Below are 21508 nucleotides of genomic sequence, written 5' to 3'. Positions count from 1 at the left end.
CTTTCGATAATGTTTTAAAGAATGTTCTGGGTACCCCCACCGGGAGCGGCTGGAAGTAGTATTGAAGCTTTGGGAGGATGGTCATTTTCACTGTTTGAATTCTGCTCCACCAAGAGATCAACAGGGGATTCCATGTTTCCAAATCTCTTCGTACACTTGCGAGAAGCTGGGGGTAGTTTTTACCATAAAGCTGTCCTACCCTGTGTTAATGTTATTCACAGGTATTTAATGCCTTCCGCTGTGATCTTGAGGTTCAGTGCTTTTGCTTCTCTTTCTATCTCTCCCCTGTCCGATTTGTTCCTGTTAATTTTTAGGCCTGAGATGGCCCCGAAGTCCTCCATCTCCCCAACCACTGCCGCTAATGTTCGGCCCGGCTCCTCAAGTGCTATTAACATATCATCCGCATATGCGGTTACCTTATGTTGTATGCCTGCCATGTCTATCCCTTTAATATGTGTGGATTCTCCTAATTTCATTAGTAGGGGTTCTAGAAAGATAGCGTATAGTAGTGGGGAGAGCAGACAGCCCTGTTTTGTTCCACGGGATATAAATACCTTTTCAGTAACCTCCCCATTTACGGCCACTCTGCAGGTTGGGGAGTTATAGTTCGCTCTTATTCTTGCAATAAAGTGTTCCCCAAAACCCATGAATTGCAGGGTCTTAAATAGCATGGACCATTCAACCCGGTCAAAGGCTTTCTCTGCATCTACTGCAAGTAGAATTGCTGGGGTTTGCGTTATGCCTATTTTTCTACCAAGTGAATGATCCTTCTAAGGTTGTCATGGGTTTGCCTTCCTGGGATAAAGCCCGATTGGTCTAGAATGGATTAGCTTTGGTAGAAGCGGGGATAGTCTTGCTGCTAATATCTTAGTGTATATTTTGGCATCTATATTTATTAGGGAGATTGGTCTATATGATGCTGGGAATGATGGGTTCTTCCCTGGTTTGTGAAATACTAGGACCTTCGCTTCGTTCATTATGGGGGTCACATTGCCACTATCTTTAAATGAGTTTAGTAGCTTGGTAAGGACCGGGATTAGCAGATCCGCATATTTTTTATAAAATGGGGCGGTGTAGCCATCCGGACATGGTGCTTTATTTATCGGAAGATCATTTATTGCTTTTTAACTTCCTCTTCCCTTATAGGGTTCTCTAGGGCCTGCCTGTCTACTTCTGAGATTTGCGGAAAGTTGAGGCTTTTTAGATATGTGTCCTGTGCGTCTACCTCCGGGTGGTCTGTGGAGTAAAGTTTCTGGTAGTATTCTCTAAACACTTCCCCTATGCCTTGTGTGCGCGTGAGGTGTTCCCCTTTCGTGTCAATGATGTTCTTTATCGTGGTGTCTTTCTGCTTCGCGCGGAGTTGTCTTGCTAGAAGCCTATCTGCTTTGTTTGCTTTAATGTAGTATTTTTGTCTTAGGTGCAGTAAGCTCCTATCTGCTCCTTTTGTGCGTAGCATCTCTAGTTGGCCCTGTGTGTGTCTTAGTGATTTCATTAGAGCGCTAGTGGCCTGTGTCAAGATTTTCTCCTGTAGTTCCGTTATTGACCTTTCGAGTTCCTTTTCCCACATATACCTCTGTTTCTCCTTCGTGATTTTCAGTGCCATTATCTTCCCGCGGATAACCGCTTTAAACGCCTCCCAGACTGTGCTCATAGATACTTCCAGTGTCATTTTGCGTGAAGTATTCTTCTATCATTTCCCTTATGGATTCCCCCGTAAACGGGTCTTGGATTATGTCCCCTGGTAGCCTCCACCTCCATTAGTTTTCCCCGGGAGTTTCAAATCAAGCCAAAGGGGTGCATGGTCGGATAGTGCTATAGCACCCAGTTCCAGCCCCTGGATCTTGCCCATGAGCCCCACTGATACCCAGAAGTAGTCAATTCTTGATATGGAGTTATGCACATGAGAGAAATATGTATACCCTCTTTGCTCCCCTTTCAGTTCCCTCCACACATCGTTTAGGGCTAGTTGGTCCATCTGCTGTTTGAGGCGTTTTGACAGTGCCCCTTGACCATGTACATTCCCTGTGCTTCTATCCAGTTGTGGGTTCCATGCCATATTCAGGTCTCCCCCCATAATCACCTCCCCCCTTGCAAAGGTTTCTAGTTTTCCCAGGGTATCTCTAAGAAAGCCATCCTGTCCCACATGGGGCGCATATACTGACGCGAGGGTGATCCGCTGCCCTTCCAGCACCACGTTTGCGAATGCATACCTTCCCTCCTTATCTGTAATTGCGTCCTCCAGTTTGGCGTCTCTTCCATCCTTCACCGCTATCAGGACCCCCGATCTTTTTTCTGTTGTATTCGCCTGAGCCCATATTTTGTATACCCTTACACGGGTTTTCCGTTTGTCCCTTGCTTTAATATGAGTTTCTTGGAGGAGTAGTAGGTCCGCCCTTTCCCTTTGAGTAGTTTCTCCAGTTTCACCCATTTCGTGGATGATTCATCCCCCTCATATTATATGTTACAATGCGTATCTTCCCCATTTAGTAAGAAACGTGCACCTAAGCATTGAGTCCCCTTTCTTTGCCGCTGCTCTGGTTTTCTTGCCCCCATCCCTGTTTACCCTTCCCTTGAACTCACCCCCCCAACAAATAACCATAAACCAAACATGTTGCCCCCGAGCAGGTCGAGGGTTCCTACTGATGCCAGGGCTTTGCGCCCACAGCTCCCTGCCCTCCATCCTCTCGGGGGGAGGAATTTTTGTAGGGGATCCTAAACCCCACATTCCTGTCTGTCCTTACCGGATTCCAAGCCGGTGGGTCCCTCCCGGACCGCCGTTGCTGCCTTTCTTGCAGCAGTTCATTTTTTTTTCTCCGTCCCCCCTTAAGGGTGCCTTGTGTGGCTGTCCCCGGGGATGCCCACGACGTTCCTTTTCTCTTTATCTGTTCATGGCAGCTTCTTACGGCTTTCCCTTCCCGAGATTGGCCTTTTTTGTTTAATTGTTTCCCAGCCTCTTGGTTTTCTCATTTGCTCCCCTCTTGATGTTGCTTGATCCGCTTCCTCCCCGTCGTCCTGGAGCCCCATAATATTGAAGCCCTCTTCCCATGTGGTCGCTCTTCTGTTTCCCCTCCCATGTGAAGGTCAGTCCAAACGGGTATGTATCGGATTTCTTTCGCCACCAAAGCCTTTGACTAGTGGGGCCATCGCTCTTCTTTTTTGCAATGTGACCAGGGCCAAGTCTTGGTACAGTTGAATTTCTTGTCCGTTCATTCTGATATGATCCATTTCTCTAGCCTTCCTCAGGATCTGCTCTTTTTGTGGGTATGAGGAGAGCACCACCAGAACATCCCGTGGTCTTTCTCCCGGTGCTCCAGATCTTTTTGGCCAACCGTGTGGATCCTGTCCACTCCGATTGTATCTGTCTCTGGTGCATCTAGAATATCCCTGAACACCTCCTTCACTGCAGTCATAAGGTCTTTGTCCAGTACTGTTTCCACCATGTTTTTGATGCGTATGTTAGACCGTCTGGAGCGGTTCTCCAACTCCTCACATTGTATTTCCAGGTTATGGGTGAGTCTCACCAAGTGTTCCTGAGTTTCGCTAACCTGTTGCGTTTCCTCCTCGACCTTCTGGACCGCTCTTTCCAATATGTCTGTTCTCTCCTCCAGTTTCGCCACGTCGACCCTGAGGTCCTGTACCGCCTGTTTCATGTTGTTTTTCATTGTCGTGAGCTGCTCCTGTACTGAAGACATGAATTTTTCCTGCAGCTCCTGGAACCATGAATGCATGTCATCCCTAGAGGGTGGGTGTTGGGGGTTCGTCTGCGTCATGCCTTCGCCTTGTTGGTTCTCCTGGGACTTCCCTTTAGCTTGCGTCGTGGTGTCTGTTGACCACAGTTGTAGGATGTTTGCGTCGTGCTTCGAGGTCTGCGGGGCCTGTTGGGTAGCGTTATTTTTGCTTTTTGCCCTTGACATGTTCCGTTCGATGCCGTCGTGGATCACCCGATGCCGCCCCCGTTTGTTGAGCCCATGCCTGTTAGGGCCTTCTTGAGTGGCCCCTTACTTGATTGTGCGGGTTTCTTTTCCTGGTCAGGGTTTCCTATCTTGGGAAGCGGGGCCACCCCGCTTGGATCCCGTCGTTCCGATGGGTTCCCCAGTGCCCCTCGTAAGACAGCCGTTGCTGTGTCTCTTCCCTTTGGTAATTAGATTGCCCCACCTATGCTATGTGGGTGTGCCGGGGGTATACACTTGGCCCGGTCTCTATTTCCCTACTCTACTCCGCTCACCTCTGGGGGGGATTTGAATCCGGGTGTCCGTCTCTCTGTCTCCCCGCAGCTATCCGTGGGGCCCGCACAGGGCGGGAGCCACTCGCCAACCTTCGCCGTCGTCCGCGCACTACCCACGGTCGGTGCGTAGCGGTCTCTGGCCCCTCGCTCCTTGTACTTCTTGCTGGTTGCGCCTCATGGCCATGTGTTGGGGACCCTGCCACCACCGCTGCCCCTCCGAGTTCCTTGGCTCAGGGCGTCTTCGATGGGGGCAGGGGCCGGAACGCCGGCTCCACCGCCTTCATGCCGCTGCCGCACCCCGGTCCGATTCTTTTAGCTTGGTATGCCGTGGCTGGGTGCAGGGGGGCTAACGGGGGGAGGGATTCGCCCCAGCCCCTCCAACTCTTTTTTTATTTTACGAGGCGTGCCGTCTCGATCCGCTACGGTGTTGTTCTGTTCGGGCGGTGGGGACCTCCCGATGGGGGAAGGGCAGTTACAGCTTCCCTCGCTTCCTCGGCGCTCCCAGCTCCCCGATGGTCATTCTACCGGACCGGAGGTCTTGGGGGTGTAGGGAGGGGGTGATCCGCTCTCTCGCCGCGTGTGTTTTGCTGCTGAATCGTGCTTATTTCGGCGGCCCGGGGAGAGCGCGATTTAGACGCGACTCGTCACCCCGGCGGCCATCTTGGAATGCCCTTTTGTTTTTTAATCAGATAAATCGCAGTATTACATGGGAAGCTGGAGGGGACAATAATACCCTGTTGTAGTAGTGTCCGTATTGTCTTTTATTCCTTCCTACGCTTCTCGTGACAGGGAGTACTGTCTAACGCTGGGTAATACTGACCCGGGTTTGAGTTTTATTTTTATTGGGGTCACTTCTTTTAATAACCCTACATCATGTGGGTTTGTGGTCCATAAATCTGGTGGCACTTGTTGCAAGTTACAAAAAGATGGTGGTGCACTGACAGTGGCCATGAGGGGGTTTGTTACTCGTCTGTTTTGTATCGTTATTTCACATGGCATGCATATTTCCATTATTATTTCCCCGTCATTGTCAGTGAACAGCTCTTCATCAGTAATTCACGTAGTGGTACGTTTGGAGTTAATACACAGTACTGTCCGCCACTCACAGCCATGTGTGTCCAGTCCTGTTGCCACAATATGTTTCGTGGAAACCTGTACTCCTGGCAGATTGACGGATAGGATGGTGCCGGCCTATAACTCAGGGGTGGCTACTGGCCGGAAAACAAAATCGGAGGGTACTCTCCAGTCTTTTTTGTATTATTTCTGGAACCACTCTTGCTAGTACCTGTATGCCATAAACAAACCTGTCTGCATTGGTTGGTATCCCTCTTATGGTGTCTAGTGTGCTATTGTTTGTATTAATAGCATGGCTCGTATTGAGCACATACCAGGGGTAGAGTACACTATCCCTCTGTCAGTAAATGAGATGGTCATATTGAGCTTACTGAGCAAATCTCGTCCTAGCAAATTTACAGGTAAGTTCTCATGGTAAAGTAGGGGTGCTCGTATGGTTTTTCCTCCAATTTTAACATCTACATCTTCTGTGTAAGGAAACGTGACCACTGCCCCAAAGAATCCTTGCGTCTCGAGATTTTTGCCAGATAACAGGAAATCACCTTCGCATAGACATGATTTCTCTGTCCCGAGGCCACCATAAAGATGAACTGTTTGTTTCTTACCTCTGCCCCCACCAGTAGTTCCTCGTCTAGGCGTAAGGTAGTCGATAGGACTGGACACGCCAGTGCTCTCTGTGGGCTGTCCTAGTCTGGGTAGGTGCTCGTTCCTGGGCAACAAAAAACATTTTTACTCAATAGACATGTTCCCTGGTAAGGCGGTGGTGCACCTTTGGCAGTGGTGAGAAATGGGTTTACATGTGTGTGTGTGACACTTGGTTCTGGCGGGTCTGCAGGCAGTGCGGTGGGTGTCAGTGTGTTGTACCCGTGTATTGGTATACTGTCAGGCTGCCCATCTGGTTCGTAATTTCCTATGGGTAGACCGTACGGCCTACCTGGGTGTGGGTGGCCGTACTGTTGTTCATTACTATACCTCAAATTATTTTGATAATTGACCACAGGTTGGATGCGACATTCCCTTGCAAAATTCCCCCACCTCCCGCATAACCAACATGGTCTGGGTCCACCCCCCCTCGGTCCTTGTCCTCCATATCCCCCTCCTCCTCCCTGTGCCCTTGGTACCAACCTCTCCCTCTCGCGGGTCTTTCTTGTCATTGAGTTCCCACATACCGTTCTTCTCCACCCCACTGTTCCTGGCCATTATCTGCCCATGCTGCAGCCATCCTAGCCTGTAGAGCCACCAACCCCTCCCTTTCCTCCCCTCGTTGCTTTGGGGGCGGCACTGCGGTTACTGCCGTGTCCTTCACCAATTAACTCTGCACAAGCTTTGCTTCATCCGCTAATCTCCTTTGAGCTATTTCTTTTTCCCTTTCTTTGATCCTCCTGCAATGGTGTACTATGATGCTTTGTATCTCTGGCCATCCTTTGGCTTCTATCCCAGCTATTTTATCAAAAGCCTTCTGTACCTCCTTCGGGAGGCATCTCTTAATGATGAATTAGAATAGGGAGGTGGATGGTCCCAGGCCGTGCCCGTCTCCGTGCGCCACATCTCCTACACCCGAAGAATGAACTGCGCAGCATCTTCCCCGTCCCCCATAGTGCATTGCATTACAGAGTGTAAATCTGGGGTGTCAGGGAAGGTCCTCCGCAGTGCATCCCATACTCATGCCCTTACGTTATTGAAGGATGCCCCGTCATGCATGCCGTTCCCCATGGTCACTCCCGGGAACCCCGCCTTCACCCGTACTGAGTCTGCTTTGTCTTCTACCGCTGATATTAAAAGGCTTTTAATATCTCTGATAGCTAATGGGACGCCAGCTGTATTCTTTTCAAACACATATATTCATTTCCCGGCACCTCCTGAAAATGGGGGGGGGAGTGCTTTGAGGAGATTGTTCTTGTCCATCAGTGCCCAAGGCACGTAATGGAGTCATCCCCCTCCCTTGTGGATGAGGGGCATCTGTAGTTTTGATCTCACCTTTCCCTTACTTACCTTTACTCCTTTCTTGTTTGCCAATACCCTTCTCCCTATCCTGCTTCGGAGCCTTCCCTCGCACCCTTCTTCCACGTCTGTTATTTGCAGAGTTCCCCACTGGATCTGCAGTACCCCTCCTACCGCCCCTTCATCGGACTCATCAAGGTCGCTCCAGCACTCCTCTTCTCTCTCTGAGGCGATTGTATCGTATCCTATGCTTTCTGTTTCACCTTCTCGTTCTACCCAGTTCGTTTTAATTGGGGCACTGTCTATTCGGAAAAGGAAATCCCTGTGTTTCCATTCATCCATCTTCTTGGCAACAGGGAAGAGCTCTTTACTGGGGGTTGTAATGGCGGTTGTCCTCACCCGGGTAGTGGTAGTCTTGTTTCGCAAAGTGTTTGTAATCGGGCCATTTCTGCCTGGGTGGATGTTAATACGATTTCTAAATCTCGGGTGGTGGGACGTGGGGTGACAGGTTGTGTTTGTTGGAATGTATGGAGGGGTGGTGCAGTGACTTGGGTGGCTGGCGCACTACCCCCTGGCACGTACACTGGGTCAGCAAAGCCCTCTGCAGTACTTCCTAAGAGTTTGTTCAGCCTTAATGGTCTATTGTATAATTGAAACCTTTGAAGAAAAAGGTAATCGGAACATTGTGGACTTCAGGTCCCACAATGCTCGAAGTACTAGGATGAGGAAGAGGGACTCTGAGGCACTAAAAGTCTAGTGGTTCTAATGAGCCACACCTGAGTGGGTCTTCTGTATACATAAGAACCCCTCAGTTGCAGGGCATTAGAACAACATGGAGGTGGAGTAGTTGCAGAGGTCGCCAGCAGCAGTTGCAGTGGAAGAAGAAAGGAGACGCCATAGCCGCTGCTATCTTTGAAGCAGATGTCTGTCCTGAGAGAGTCTCCAAGATTGGTGACCTTGAATGCAGAGGTTGCGCAGCAGAAAGCGATGTGGTAGCAGGCTTTCCCCTTGTAGAGAGTGGCTCTCCTTATTGCACACTGTATCCCGGTGGTGGGCAAGCACTGGCGTGCATTAGGAGCGGGGAAAGCTCCTTTCCCGATCAGCGCGGGCCGCAGGAGAACAGAAGGAGTCTGCCGTGCAAGAGGAGGCAGAACGAAAAGTGGCAGTGGATCTAACAGATGCACCTGCAGACACCAGTGAGTTTACCATTATCGGCTAACCCTGGTACGCTCCGTAATCGACCTTTGGCCACTACTAGTAATTTTAAATACCCAACTAATGTAAAGAAGTAAAATTGGCATAATAGGATCTTTATAAAAAGGCAAGAAAGAAAAGGTTATAATCATTACTATTAAATCCAATGTTATTGCCAAGACAAAGTGGGGGGGCAATGCTGAAGCAAGATGACTATGACCACCATTGTCAAATTAGAGGGGGGCAATATTTCAAAGAGCACATAATACATATTGGCTAAATAACAAGAGAACAATATTACAGAATGATTGTAACCATTGTTGCCGGTGTGAGGAAGAGGCAACAGTTGAACAAGACATCAACAAGCCTTGCCAAAGCCAAAAAGGGACCATTGTGATGAAGAAGCATGGTCATCAGTTACTTGATGTGAACGTGTGAAAACAAGAGTGGCAGGAGAGAAGCCCTCCTGACAGAGTTTCAAGGAGGAGAGAATCATAACCTGCATTGCCAGTGGCAAACACAACACTGGAAAAAACAGCACCAATGTGTATCAGATCTTCCCAAAAGAGGTTGTAAAGTTCGATGTTGTTGAAAGTTAAAGACTTTCCCGAAAGCTTTTAAGTAAACTCTCCACAGAGTACCTGTAGTAGTATTAAGGGCTTTTGTCATTGCAGGCGAGTGTACCAGGACAAGGACCTTTAGTGGTAGTCCTGGCAAGTTAGTAGACCAGGCAGAAATCATTGAAGTACTGCATTGTGGGGAAGAAGAAGAAGAAGAAGTGGCAAGGCCACCAAAGTGTTTACTAAATTGTTGTGGAATCATCCTAACAAAACATTGCTGTTGATACAGAAGAATTGTGAAAGTGTTTTGGTTTCCTTAAGGAGAAGAAGTAGTGTTGAACTTTTGTCTCCACATGTGGAGAGATCATGACTTTTCGTTTGTTTGAACCTTTGTCAAAATCCAAAGTTACTTTTGGAGTAAGAAGTACTTTATGATCAAAACCTGTCTGTATCAAGGAGCTTTCTTATTGGTAATTGTAATTGGTTATTTATAACATGCTTAATACCCAGAGGTTTGTAAGCGTGACCCTGTGTTACTCTGCACCGTCTTGCTTCTAAGATGAGCATGTTGACCCTGAGCAATCAAAGTCTCAGGAGGATTGAACATCTTGCTTTCACTCTGGGGAGGGGTTCAGACCCATGTTACAAGTATAATAGTTATTAGACTTAAGTTGAATACAACTATTATATCCGTTACATTTGAATTTCCATGTATCACCTTTATGAGTTTGATGTATTTATAAGTGTGCGGGATAGATTCCTTTTATTGGAGTGTTTCCTTTAGTTTATTTTGATAGGCAGGGAAATACTCTTCAGGTTAGGGATAGTGAGGCGTTTGTCAAACCCTTTTGAGTTAATAAAATGGCTTCGCATTTCCGACCCCTCACAGTAGCCATATGCTGCATTTAGCTTAATTGTCTGGGGGAGAAACATTCTGCACTTGGCTATTGCAAAGACTAGCCATGTGTCACACTTGGATAGAGTTGTGAAGATTAGCCATGCGTCGCACTTGGATAGAGTTGTGAAGATTAGCCAGGTGTCACACTTGGATAGAATTGTGAAGATTAGCCATGCGTGACACTTGGATAGAGTTGTGAAGATTGGCCATGTGTCAATCACACTTGGATAGAATAGTGAATTCATTCTCCTGTGGAATGGCTGTCAGAACTGGCTGGACTGCACCCTCCTAAGTAAGAGCATATGTACAGTGCTAATGAAAGAGTGATTTGCTGCGGAGTTACTAGCCCACAACCTTATGCTAATCCAGTGGTGAACAGAAAGTATAGATAATCCCATTACCAGAAAATATATACACTTGACCATTACCAGGTTTCTAAGATGGCAGGGCTACTAGTACGCTTAAAAATAAACAAGTCAGAAGAAGATAAAACGTGTGCTTGTTAGGAAAGTGGCAAAATCATTCTGGCAAATGTGCTCTTGAGAAGCTAGAAGACTATGCATTTAACTGCTTATTGCCGCCATAAAAAGGCATTGCTTGCCTCTTTGTACTGACCCATTTAAGCATTGCAGATGTCCAGCTGATGGTCGAAAGGGTAGGTGATCAGGGAGAGAGATGGAGAGATAACAATATTGTATGGGAACCAACAAAAATAAAATGAAGAAACCATTCGATAAACGTTCAAAAGGGCCCCTAGATATGTACATGTGTGGCAGTATCGAGAAGCAGCCTGATTCTAAACTTGTTTCTTTTGTGATGTAGTCAAAGTGGCAATTAACACCTTGATAAAGTCAGCAACAGTCATTATTATTTATTACTTGTTACGTGCATCACGCCCAGGGGCCTCAGTGCACACATAAAACAAAAGGATGCACGGACAAAGAAGAGGGAAGGAGCTCAGGGAAAGGCATATTCATATCCAAGTCCAGGCAAAAATCCAGACAAAGAAGAGGCTAGGAGCTCGGGGAAAGGCAGATTCATATCCAAGTCCAGGCAAAAATCCAGACAAAGAAGAGGCTAGGAGCTTGGGGAAAGGCATATTCATATCCAAGTCCAGGCAAAAATCCAGACAAAGAAGAGGCTAGGAGCTCGGGGAAAGGCATATTCATATCCAAGTCCAGGCAAAAATCCAGACCAAGAAGAGGCTACGGGCTCAGGGAAAGGCAGAGTAATATCCAAGTCCAGGCACAATTCCAGACAAAGAAGAGGCAACAATCCATACAAAGAAGAGGCAACGATCCATACAAAGAAGAGGCTAGGAGCTCAGGGAAAGGCAGAGTAATATCCAAGTCCAGGCACAATTCCAGACAAAGAAGAGGCAACAATCCATACAAAGAAGAGGCAACAATCCATACAAAGAAGAGGCAAGGAGCGCAGGGAAAGGTAGATTCATATCCAAGTCCAGGCAGAAATCCAGACAAAGAAGAGGCTAGGAGCTCGGGGAAAGGCCTATTCATATCCAAGTCCAGGCAAAAATCCAGACAAAGAAGAGGCAAGGGGCTCAGGGAAAGGCAGAGTAATATCCAAGTCCAGGCAAAAATCCAAACAAGGAAGAGGCTAGGAGCTCAGGGAAAGGCAGATTCATATTCAAGTCCAGGCAAAAATCCAGACAAAGAAGAGGCTAGGAGCTCAGGGAAAGGTAGATTCATATCTAAGTCCAGGCAAAAATCCAGACAAAGAAGAGGCTAGGAGCTCGGGGAAAGGCAGATTCATATCCAAGTCCAGGCAAAAATCCAGACAAAGAAGAGGCAAGGGGCTCAGGGAAAGGCAGAGTAATATCCAAGACCAGGCAAAAATCATCAGATGCCGAAATGCAATAAATGAGACGCAGACTTGCCAGTCCTCTGAATTATATAAGAATGTCTTGACAACATTCAGCCAATGAGGCTACAATGAGCATCAATGTGCATATTGTTCTTGCTTCTCAAGAGCAATTTTTACGCAATTATTTTGCCACTTTACTAAGAAGCATACATTCGATCTTTTTGTTATTTGTTTATTATTAACCGCAATAGTAACCTGACTGTTTTAGACACCTGGTAATTGTCAAGTGTATCTATGTTTTGGTAAGAGCGCGTGCATAGGGGATTATCTGTACTTTCCGTTTCTCATTCTCCTGTGCTCTCCACAGCAGCTTCACACTCCTTATACCAATCTCGCCGTTACTCTCTGGCTGGGCTCCATGACCGGCCTTGGGGCAGGGGCGCCAGGGCGACTGCCCAGGGCACCATAAACCCCCGCCCCTCGCCATGCCAGCTCGGGGGACGTGGTGGGAGAAGGTGCAGTAGACCCACTATTGGAATTAAATGCACCAGCTCTCGGGAGCAGAGCACATTTAATGGCAATAGGCTGCTCCAGTGCCTATTGAAAAAGTGCTGCGTTACCAGGAGAGCATGGGGGCAGGGCGCCACATTTTTGTTTTGCTGCCCGGGGCGCTGCAGCGTCTGTGGCCGGCCAGGTCTGGCCCCCTGGGTGTTATAGAAGGTTTCAGGTGTGCTGCTCGTGTAAGGGATTGGCTGCCGCGGGCATAGTGCTACAAGGTCTGCAGCGGGCCAAATAGTGCTTCTGCAGCCGATGGTCCACCTTGCTTTCAGACCATGGACTGCAGCGATCATCAGTGTCACAGCTCCGGCTTCTCCCTGGTTTTGTAACTTGACTAGAACTTTTTCAGGTTTTGAAATTGCCAGGAGCTGGAGGCTATCATGTAGCCACGGGGAGCCTGGTTAGGTTATAATCAATAGCTACCAGGAGCTACTTTTGACTTGTGTGGCAAGTGGTGCCATGCAAACCTAGCTATGTGATATTAATGGTGTATGTTTGGGAATGTATAACGAGGAGAATAAATAACTCACCTATGGGACATTTTGAGCATACTGGATAATATAAAATGGAACAAAAGTTAGAGTTTGCATCTTGCGCCGTTAGGTTTGCTGTGCAGTCTGTAATAGCTCCTGGTTCGGTAGAGGTAGCTGCTGCCTAACTGATTATGCCTGATACCCATGAGCTACTTTTTGCTCCTAGTGAACAAATCCCAATGTCAACCCCTGCTTTGTTTGTTTCTTGGACCCACGAAGGCCCGGAAGCATTCAAGTGAGCAGTATGTCTAAACCTAAATCTCTCAGCGAATCAGATGCTTTCTTGAGTATGAACAGGTCCACGGTTGTCTCAACTTCTGTGCATTTGTTGGCATTGAGACCAGTGCATATTCTGCCACGGGTGTCACTGCCACAAGGCTCGCGATGGACTGGAACGCCTGGGGGTTCATCTGTGTACCCCATCTAGGGCCTGCAACACAGAGCAGGAGCTTGCCAGGCTCCATGGTTCACTCCATGCGTGCAGCACTGCCTGCGCTGTACCACCTCGGCATGTGGTGCACTGCCCAGGCCTGCTCTGTGCCACCCCTGCATGTGATGGAAGCATGCACTGCTCTGGCCTGTGCTGTACCACCCCTGCATGTGACGGAAGCGTGCACTGCTCTGACCTTTGCTGTACCACCCCTCCAGATGATGGAAGCATGCAGTGCTCTGGCCTCCTCTGTACCACCCTGCATGTGGTGCACTGCTCTGTACCACCCCTGCATGTGATGGAAGTGTGCACTGCCCTGGCCTGTGCTGTGCCGCTCCTGCATGATGTGCAGTGCTGTGCTACCCCTGCATGCGATGGAAGCATGCACTGTTTTGGCCTGTGCTGTACACATTCCGCGAAGAAAGCTTGCACGGTTCCTACTTGTGTTGTACTTTATGTGAGGGGAAATGAGGCTGCCAATGTTTTGTGTGTGTTTGTGTCTAAGTGCAACTTCCTGCCCCTATGTGTACTGCATGTGTGTGTGTGTGTGTGTGTGTGTGTGTGTGTGTGTGAAGCCTGCACTGTTGCACCTGTGCATTCTGTATCTGCTACTTTATGAAGCCTCTAATTTCTCACCTCTCTTGTTTTCAGGGGTGACCCTCGCCTTGTCAAGCTTAATGTGGCCATCACATGTGGGTACCTGCTCTATGGTAAGGCTTGGTCCTATAAGTCTTCTGTGCTGTCTCCATCATCACCCCATAAAGGTTGCAGATGGCCAAGCGCTGTTTCAGTGGTGTGTGGAACAAGAAATTAAGTGTTTCTGTGTATGTGTGCTACGTGTGTCTGTGTGCACACCTGTCCTGTCCCTGCATGTGTGTGACTGCACAATGTTTGCTTGTGTTTGTTTAATTGTTTTGTGTGTTTATTATGAGTGGCGGCTCTGTAGCTGGAAGGGCGGCTGCTCTGCATGCGACTGTTTGGTGCCTAACCGTATGACTGCTCTATGCATGCCCGTTTGTGGTTGTTTTGTTCCTGTTTGTGTAAGATTTCTGTATGGCTCTCTGAGTGCTGGTTATTTGTCTTGCTGTTCCTGTCTGTGCACTTGGTTCTGTGCCTGTCACTTCTTTCTACGTGGCCATAATTTCTTTTTGCTTGCATGTGTGTATCACCGCCCTGAGTCTGGCTTTGTTCCACTGCTCTGTGCTAGCCTGTGTGTATGAACCATCTGTTGTGGCCACTATCTGCCTGTGCATGTTTGCTGTGTTCCTGTCTGTGTGTCTAATGTTCCCGCCTGTGTACAGGCTCTTTATGCATGCCCGTGATTTCTCTATGCTTGCATATGTGTGTCACCTCTCTGAGTCTTGCTTTGTTCCACTACTCTCTGCTAGCCTGTGAGTATGAATAATCTGTTGTAGTCTCAATCGGCCTGTGCATGCCTGTCTGTGAGATGCTCTTTTCCGGCCTCTGCGCCTGGCGTGTGGATGACATGTCTAGCTCTGCATGTATATATGTTTGATTTGTGTTTTCCACTGCTAGCGACTGCTCAGTGTTTGCCCGTTTGTGACTGTCCCATGTCGCTGCGTCCCATGTCCCCTGCATGTACCTACACCGATTCTTGACTGTTTGCGTTCTGTGATTGTGTATCACTGTGCTGTACCCATCAGTGTGTGACTGTTGAGCTTCAGTGTTTTTTTGACTGTGTCTCCACTTTTCCCCTTAGCATATGCGGTGTGGCCACCTACTTGGGCATTGTTTACCTGATCTGTGCCTGCTGGCATGTGTGTCTGCTTTGTACCATATTGTATGTGTGTCAGCTCTGTACACGAGGGCACGATTTTCTCTTTGCCCGTGCTTGTCCTTTATCTGCACCTACTAGTGGGATTTCATTAGGCCGTTGTAGGCTCCCACTCGGTTTTGCTAGCTGTGCCCAAGGCATTTTGGATGAATGGCACCGCTGGATGATCTCTCGGCATCCGAGGTGGGTTGCATTGGTGGGGGCAGTGATTTGGTTTGTGCTGGCCATTTCTAGCATTCAACTGTGCTCTCAAACTCCTCTTCACTCTTGAGGGTGAAGCGGATTCTCCTACCCTGTTCAAGCTCCTTTAGCTGTTGCAGTGCAGACTCCTTTCAAGACCAACTTTAGCCTGTAAATGTTTCCTCTCTGATGCTGCATGCCATCATCAGCCTGGCAGCCTGTTTCTGTGGCATATTGTGTAGAATGATGTTTAGTTTGCTTTTATTATCCCCTTCTCACTCTGTCCGCATCACCGCCTGGTCCTTTATCCACTCTTAACACTCATGTAAAGTTCTGCATCATGGTTGTAAGGCGGGACTTGTAGCAATGAACGAGCACTTGGGGCCCTAAGCCCTTTGGCACACTGGGAACCAGTGATGGGATGGCCGAGTAGGATGATGGGATTAGGTCTTCGCAGACCAAGGGCAGGTTGCCTGTGGTTCTGGAGGTGCCTAGGCTGACTGTTGGAATAGTGCAAGCGAGAGAGTCCTCGCTGAGTGTAAGGGTGATTTTACTTGGCATATACAGTTAAAGTTGCACTCTGAGTCACAGCATTTACTCTGACCCAGATCAGCGTTTCAGCCAACGCGCCACCTCATTGATTCCTGGACCTGAGATGAGTTGGTCAACTATCTGCACTTTTTCTACTGGTCTCAAAGTCTTTGTCATCCTGCCTCTGGAAGACCATCTCTGATTGCTCAGTAAGACTTGCTAGTAATGCCACTCGTGCATTCCCTGTCCGTGGTAAAGTGTAGAGCCCCGGGGGACTCCACAGCATGACTTTTGGGATTTTGAGAAGAAGGGGCTGATTTGTATTTTTTTGCATTCAGGTTTTTGGGAACAGGAAGATCAATGGAAATGTTCTTCAGGATTGGGTGAGCTTACCAGAAGACATTTCATTGATGAGGTGATGAGCAGTGGTGTAGGAAGTTGAAAGCTGTGGATTCTGCTATGTTGTCTTTACCAAGGACTTACAGTAGCTTGTGTGGTCTTAGGTCAGCTTATGTTAGGTTGTGTGGTCTTAGGTCAGCTTATGTTAGGTTGTGTGGTCTTGGGTCAGCTTATGTTAGCTTGTGTGGTCTTAGGTCAGCTTATGTTAGCTTGTGTGGTTTTAGGTCAGCTTATGTTAGCTTGTGTGGTTTTAGGTCAGCTTATGTTAGCTTGTGTGGTCTTAGGTCAGCTTATGTTAGCTTGTGTGGTCTTAGGTCAGCTTATGTTAGCTTGTGTGGTCTTAGGTCAGCTTATGTTAGCTTGTGTGGTTTTAGGTCAGCTTATGTTAGCTTGTGTGGTCGATCTTCTCCTTGCTCGTCCATAGCTTATTTGCCAATTGGTCTCTAGGAACTCTGCTTCATTGTTCTTTTTAAATTGTTAGATTATCTCCCTAATACACACCTGGAGCGCAAATGGCAGAAAAAGCCAGAGGCTAGGAGGATCGGGCAATCTGCTCCAGATACCAAAGAAGCTACCACGGTGCCATAATCTGAAAATAATTCACATTTTCCCCATCAGCGCATCTTGCTTGCCCAAAACAAATCCGCTGAAGCTGTCCGAATTTGCAGTGAACTCAGAAACCACACGGAAAATAGTATCTCACTGTCCTACTCTACGGCATAAGATGACCACCTGACGACTTTCATGACCAAATCAAGGCTACATCAGTAAATGTACAGCAGTCTACGCAGACCTGCCCATGCACCCTCTACCCTCTTGTGCCAGCTCCTTCTCGGCCTTTCAACCGATCCCATTAGAAGACTTCACCAAACCTGTTTCCAATAGGAATGCCTACATAATCCAAAACCGTGCCCATCGATCAGCATCAAAAAGAATATGTTCCCCCTGATTCACTACCCTCCTAGAATACTGCCTCTCAAATGTCGAAGTCCCAAACAACATCAAAATCCAGTATGGTGGACCACCTGAAAAAACCATCCGCAGAGCCCACTGTTTAGGCTAATGTTCATCCCTTCGCAAACAATCGATTCCTGGCCAAGATCCTCCAGAAAATGGCACCAAAACCGCTTCTGGGATGTTTTACAAAGGAAAACCCCCTTCACATATTGTAGAGCGGAGAATTTGCCTAACTGCATATCAAGGAATCACGCCTATCTATGTTGAACAAAAACTCTGCTGTGTCCACGGTTTGACACATAACCGCTTTCAACATCATCAACCACTCCCCCCTGCTGTATAGACTCCAGAATTCCTAGGCATCTACTGTTCCGCCCTTAAGCCGCTATCATCCTTCATGCAAAACAATATCTTGCGTGAAACTAGGCCCTTTCCCCCTGGCATTGGGCAGGTCTGTGAGCTTTCTGAAGCATGCCTTTCCTCTTCTTCATGCTTAAGCCGGTTCCGCCATGCTCAAACGTGCACATAGTGCTAGCTAGGCTTGACTATTGCACCAGCCTATACCTTGGTCTGCCATGCATCTCATCTGCCAGGCCCATCCTGGCCGCATAAATGCGTGATCAGATCAAGCCCTTCACTGGCTTCCTGTGGACCGAATACGAGACCCGTTAGGGCAAGGCTTCAGGGGCCCAAACACTGTCCCCAACTTCCTGCAGGTGGACTCGTCTTTAGAACTCACGGCAGCCTCCTGTCTGACTCTGCTCCAGGTCTGCGCTGAAGCCCAGACTCTGGTGCCATCGCAGCCTCTTCCTTTCGCCCTTCTCATGCACCCACCTGCACTTCATGTATAGCACTTTACTCCCATTGCACTACCCCCACCCCTCGCCTTATGCACCCAAGCGCATAGGAATGTACCAAGGTCTGTGAATGATTAGCGGCTTGTCTTGGGTGCGCCACAAAGTTACTTGTTTGGCATTTGGCACTGTAAAAATCAACAAGGAATGTCTGTTCTGCTCTATGCTTTCCCGTGGGTGTGTCTGCTTTGTGCTCTTCTGCCTGTATACCCTGCTCGGAGTCTGCCTCTATCTGTGTCTGCCTGCCTGTAGAATTGTTCTGTCCATGTTGTTGGTTGTTTTCACTTTTCCCTATTTGCCCCTGTTGTATACACGTTCCTAGTCTGCCTGTGCAGCTGTAGAATTGCAGTGTGTTTGCACAGTGCTGTAGAGTTGCTATGCTTGTGCTCCATAATAAATGCCGCCTGTTTCCTGGGCTCACAGACATGCTGCTTCTCGCCCGGTACTGGAAAACCATGGGAGACCCCTTCTTCGTGTGTCACCACCTGGCCGTTCTCTACGCCTACGGATATCTGTTGGTGAGTGTGCATGTGCTGCGTGAGTGGCGCTACACCGCTGCAGGACGCTGCATAGCCAGAACGGGTGACCACTGTATGGCTCCCTCTGCCTACAGCTGGAGCCCGCCCCTGCCTGGCTCTCTGCACAGACATAAACCATCTAGAAAGCCGTTCATGGTACGCGAGTGCCTTGATGAAGCGCCCGATGTGCGAAACGGCTTAGCGTTTGCACATAGACTCTCTCCTTCATGTGGGTGTCTAGTTACCGGCGCCAGCGCAATGCATGGCTTGTGTGCCATTTTCTCTTGATCATCGGGCTGGCCCTAGTCTGTCTAAACGGACCGCGTAGGTTGTGGAAGAGGGAACTTGCTGGTATTCGCATTGTTGATTGCAGGTCAAAATGACCTTTTCTATTTGACCGAGTTTTAAAAATCTTTTTTTGTTGCAATTTGGTCAAAATAAAATCTATGTATGTGGGTGGGGTAAGGGACTAGGTTAAGGCAGGGTGGAGTCAGTGGTGGGGGGTTATGGGTTATGGGGGTGCGGCGGTCTCTCCCCTGCAACATCAAACAAAATAAAGACCCAAAATAATTTGGTCAAATAGGAAAAGGTCCATTTATTTTCATTCAAACGGACCTAAAGCAAGTTGTACACCACTCGTGCATTACCTAAGCTCCTTCGAAACCCATTCTAGCCAAACATGGGGCGAAGTGGCTGCTCCTCCCTAGCGGGATGTACATTTTTAGTCCTGTTTGCAAAAGCAGGTTCTAGTCACATGGTGGCATTACAGTGCCATAACTGACTTCTCCCTGTCTTCTCCATCTCAGCTGTTTCAGTCCAGTTATCTCTTGTCTTTTTCCTGTGCCTTCAGTCCACCTGTCCTTATCCCTCTCTGTTACCTTTTTTTCCACCCGTTCTCTTCCTTCCCCCTCTCTACTCTCATTGTATACACCTGTCCTCCTTCGCCTTCTCGCTTCTACTTTCGTCTTTTCCACCTGTCTTCCTTCGCCCTCTCTACTCACCTGTTCCACCTGCCCTCCATCGCCTTCTCCCCATACGCTCGTCTTTTCCTCCTTTCGTCTACATTCTCCCTCTGTACTCTAGTCTTTTCCACCTGCCCTCCCTTTTCCCCCTCTACTCTCGTCTTTTCCACCTGTCGTCCACCTTATTCCTCTCTACTCTAGTCTTAACCACCTTCCCTTCTCCCGCTCCACTGATCTTTTCCACCTATGCTCCTCCTTCACTCTCTTCTTTTCGCACTAGACTGCCCCTTTTGGGGTGGGACCAAGCCTGATTTGCATAGGGTCTTTCCCCTTTGGTAATGGCTTGGCAGGCGAAGAACGATGCTCTGAAAGGTTGCCCAGAGAAATGCCAGAGGTTAAGATTAATCTAAACCTTCCAGCCATCACCTCTTTTGTATTACTGAAGCCTCAGTCTACACCTGCTTCACCGCACCCCACAGTCTCTTACCCTCTCCTTTCCTCCCTGTGCTCTCCTGTCTATGCCTCTGAGTACAACCGCTCCCTTTAAGTCCCCAAGAATTAAGAATCCGTACAGATGTATTTACTTGTCGATTTTTGTTGATTTGGGAGATGGTCTCATCTTGCTCTTATTTCTCCCCCTGCAGAATCGAGGTGTCCTGCCGTTCTTTGGCAACTTCCGGCTGATCTCTGAACTATCCACCCCGTTCGTGAATCAGAGGTAAGTGGTGCACAAAGCCCTTCCGGGTCAAGGGGGTGTTCTTTCTTTCCCCCAGCATCACCTCGCTCACAGTTTATTTTGAAATTAATCTCAAAGTAGTTTGCAGAGGAACTCATGGTGGTAACATGTAAGACAGACACACGTGATCACAGTTCAAGGGTGTTTGCTGTATGCAGGTTGGAAAACGCCTAATCTAAATCTAAGATGGGAGCAAGCGTCGACCATAAAATGAAAAATAAGGCAGCCCTAGTGGCGTTGTGTCAAAATAAAAAGGGCCTATGCTAAGAAACCTATTGCCAAACCTCACAACTAATAAAAAGGGGGTGTAGAATAGTTCTCAAGAAAAGAAGTATTCTCAAATAATATGTCAGGATGCGGTAGCCTGGGTATCCCTTTCCCACGTTTTGGACACAGGGTAAGATGGGAGCTTGGAGCACAGTACAGTCTCGGGCTTCTCCAGCATGGGCCGACAGTTCTAATGGCAGTTCTCAGGACACACACACCTATCAAGGCCGTCGATGGCCAAGTGTCGTTTCAAATAACAAATCAAAAGTTCTGTTAACACATTAAAAGTTTAGTTAACAATGTTCGCTGGGCAATGGGTTCACCCCCTCTCAATTGTTTATCACAGTTTCACAAAAATGGTGATGGCCTCAGCCCTGGGTCCCCCTCTTCTGGGCGCTGACCCTTCCTGTATCGTATTCCACAAATCTTAATGTCTTTTTTATCAGTTCCAAACACACTGTTTTTGGGACTTTGGGGTTTGACTTTGCCTCTCTTGGGATTCTCTTCCCTTGCATCTTCTTACTGCGGGATTCACTTCCCTGTTTTTCACTTAGTTTGTAGATGAAAGTCTTTGGATTGTAGGGGGATTTTGCTTGACCCTCAGTATGACCACTTTGACCTATTCTGCTGGCTCTCCCACGGCCTGCTGGTAACTGTAGTTTTTCTCATATGGGGCTTGACCAGAGTCTCTTGACTTAGCATCCACATGGTGCCGGTTTCCCCCCTTAACACTTGTTACAGTTCTTTCACAGTACATAGAACTTGGTTCAACTTGCCACTCTGCGATTCTCACTCCTCAGCACTGGCCAGTTCTTATTGTTTTCCCTTTCGACTCACCGGCTGTGATGAACCACTTGGCTTCTCTTCTTCATTGGAGTCAAGACAGGTACCACCGTCGTGGGAGCTTCCCTCGCTCCTGCTTATTGGCGTAGGCTTGTACCGTTGACATCTGCTGCAAGACGCTTGTGCTATTGTTTGCGGCCTTAGGCTCTGTTCCAGTAAGGTTCTGGGACGCCTTTCTCCTTCTTTTGAACTGCCGCGTGTTGTTAGCTGTGCCTTCATGCTGCCTGCC

General features: G+C 48.2%; 1 protein-coding gene across 1 annotated transcript in view; it reads left to right on the top strand.

The window, feature by feature from the left end:
* LOC138447824 (TLC domain-containing protein 4-A-like) overlaps positions 1 to 21508 on the top strand; it is a 332257-nt gene that overhangs the window by 247535 nt on the left and 63214 nt on the right. Inside the window, exons 4-6 of the mRNA XM_069604211.1 lie at positions 13889 to 13947; positions 18377 to 18471; positions 20078 to 20151. Coding sequence (XP_069460312.1) covers positions 13889 to 13947; positions 18377 to 18471; positions 20078 to 20151 — 228 coding nt within the window. The remainder of the gene's footprint in view (positions 1 to 13888; positions 13948 to 18376; positions 18472 to 20077; positions 20152 to 21508) is intronic.

This window comes from Ambystoma mexicanum, chromosome 3q (genome assembly GCF_040938575.1).
Source record: "Ambystoma mexicanum isolate Mex_15411 chromosome 3q, UKY_AmexF1_1, whole genome shotgun sequence".
Taxonomy (NCBI): domain Eukaryota; kingdom Metazoa; phylum Chordata; class Amphibia; order Caudata; family Ambystomatidae; genus Ambystoma; species Ambystoma mexicanum.
This window is presented reverse-complemented; position numbering and strand designations above follow the sequence as displayed.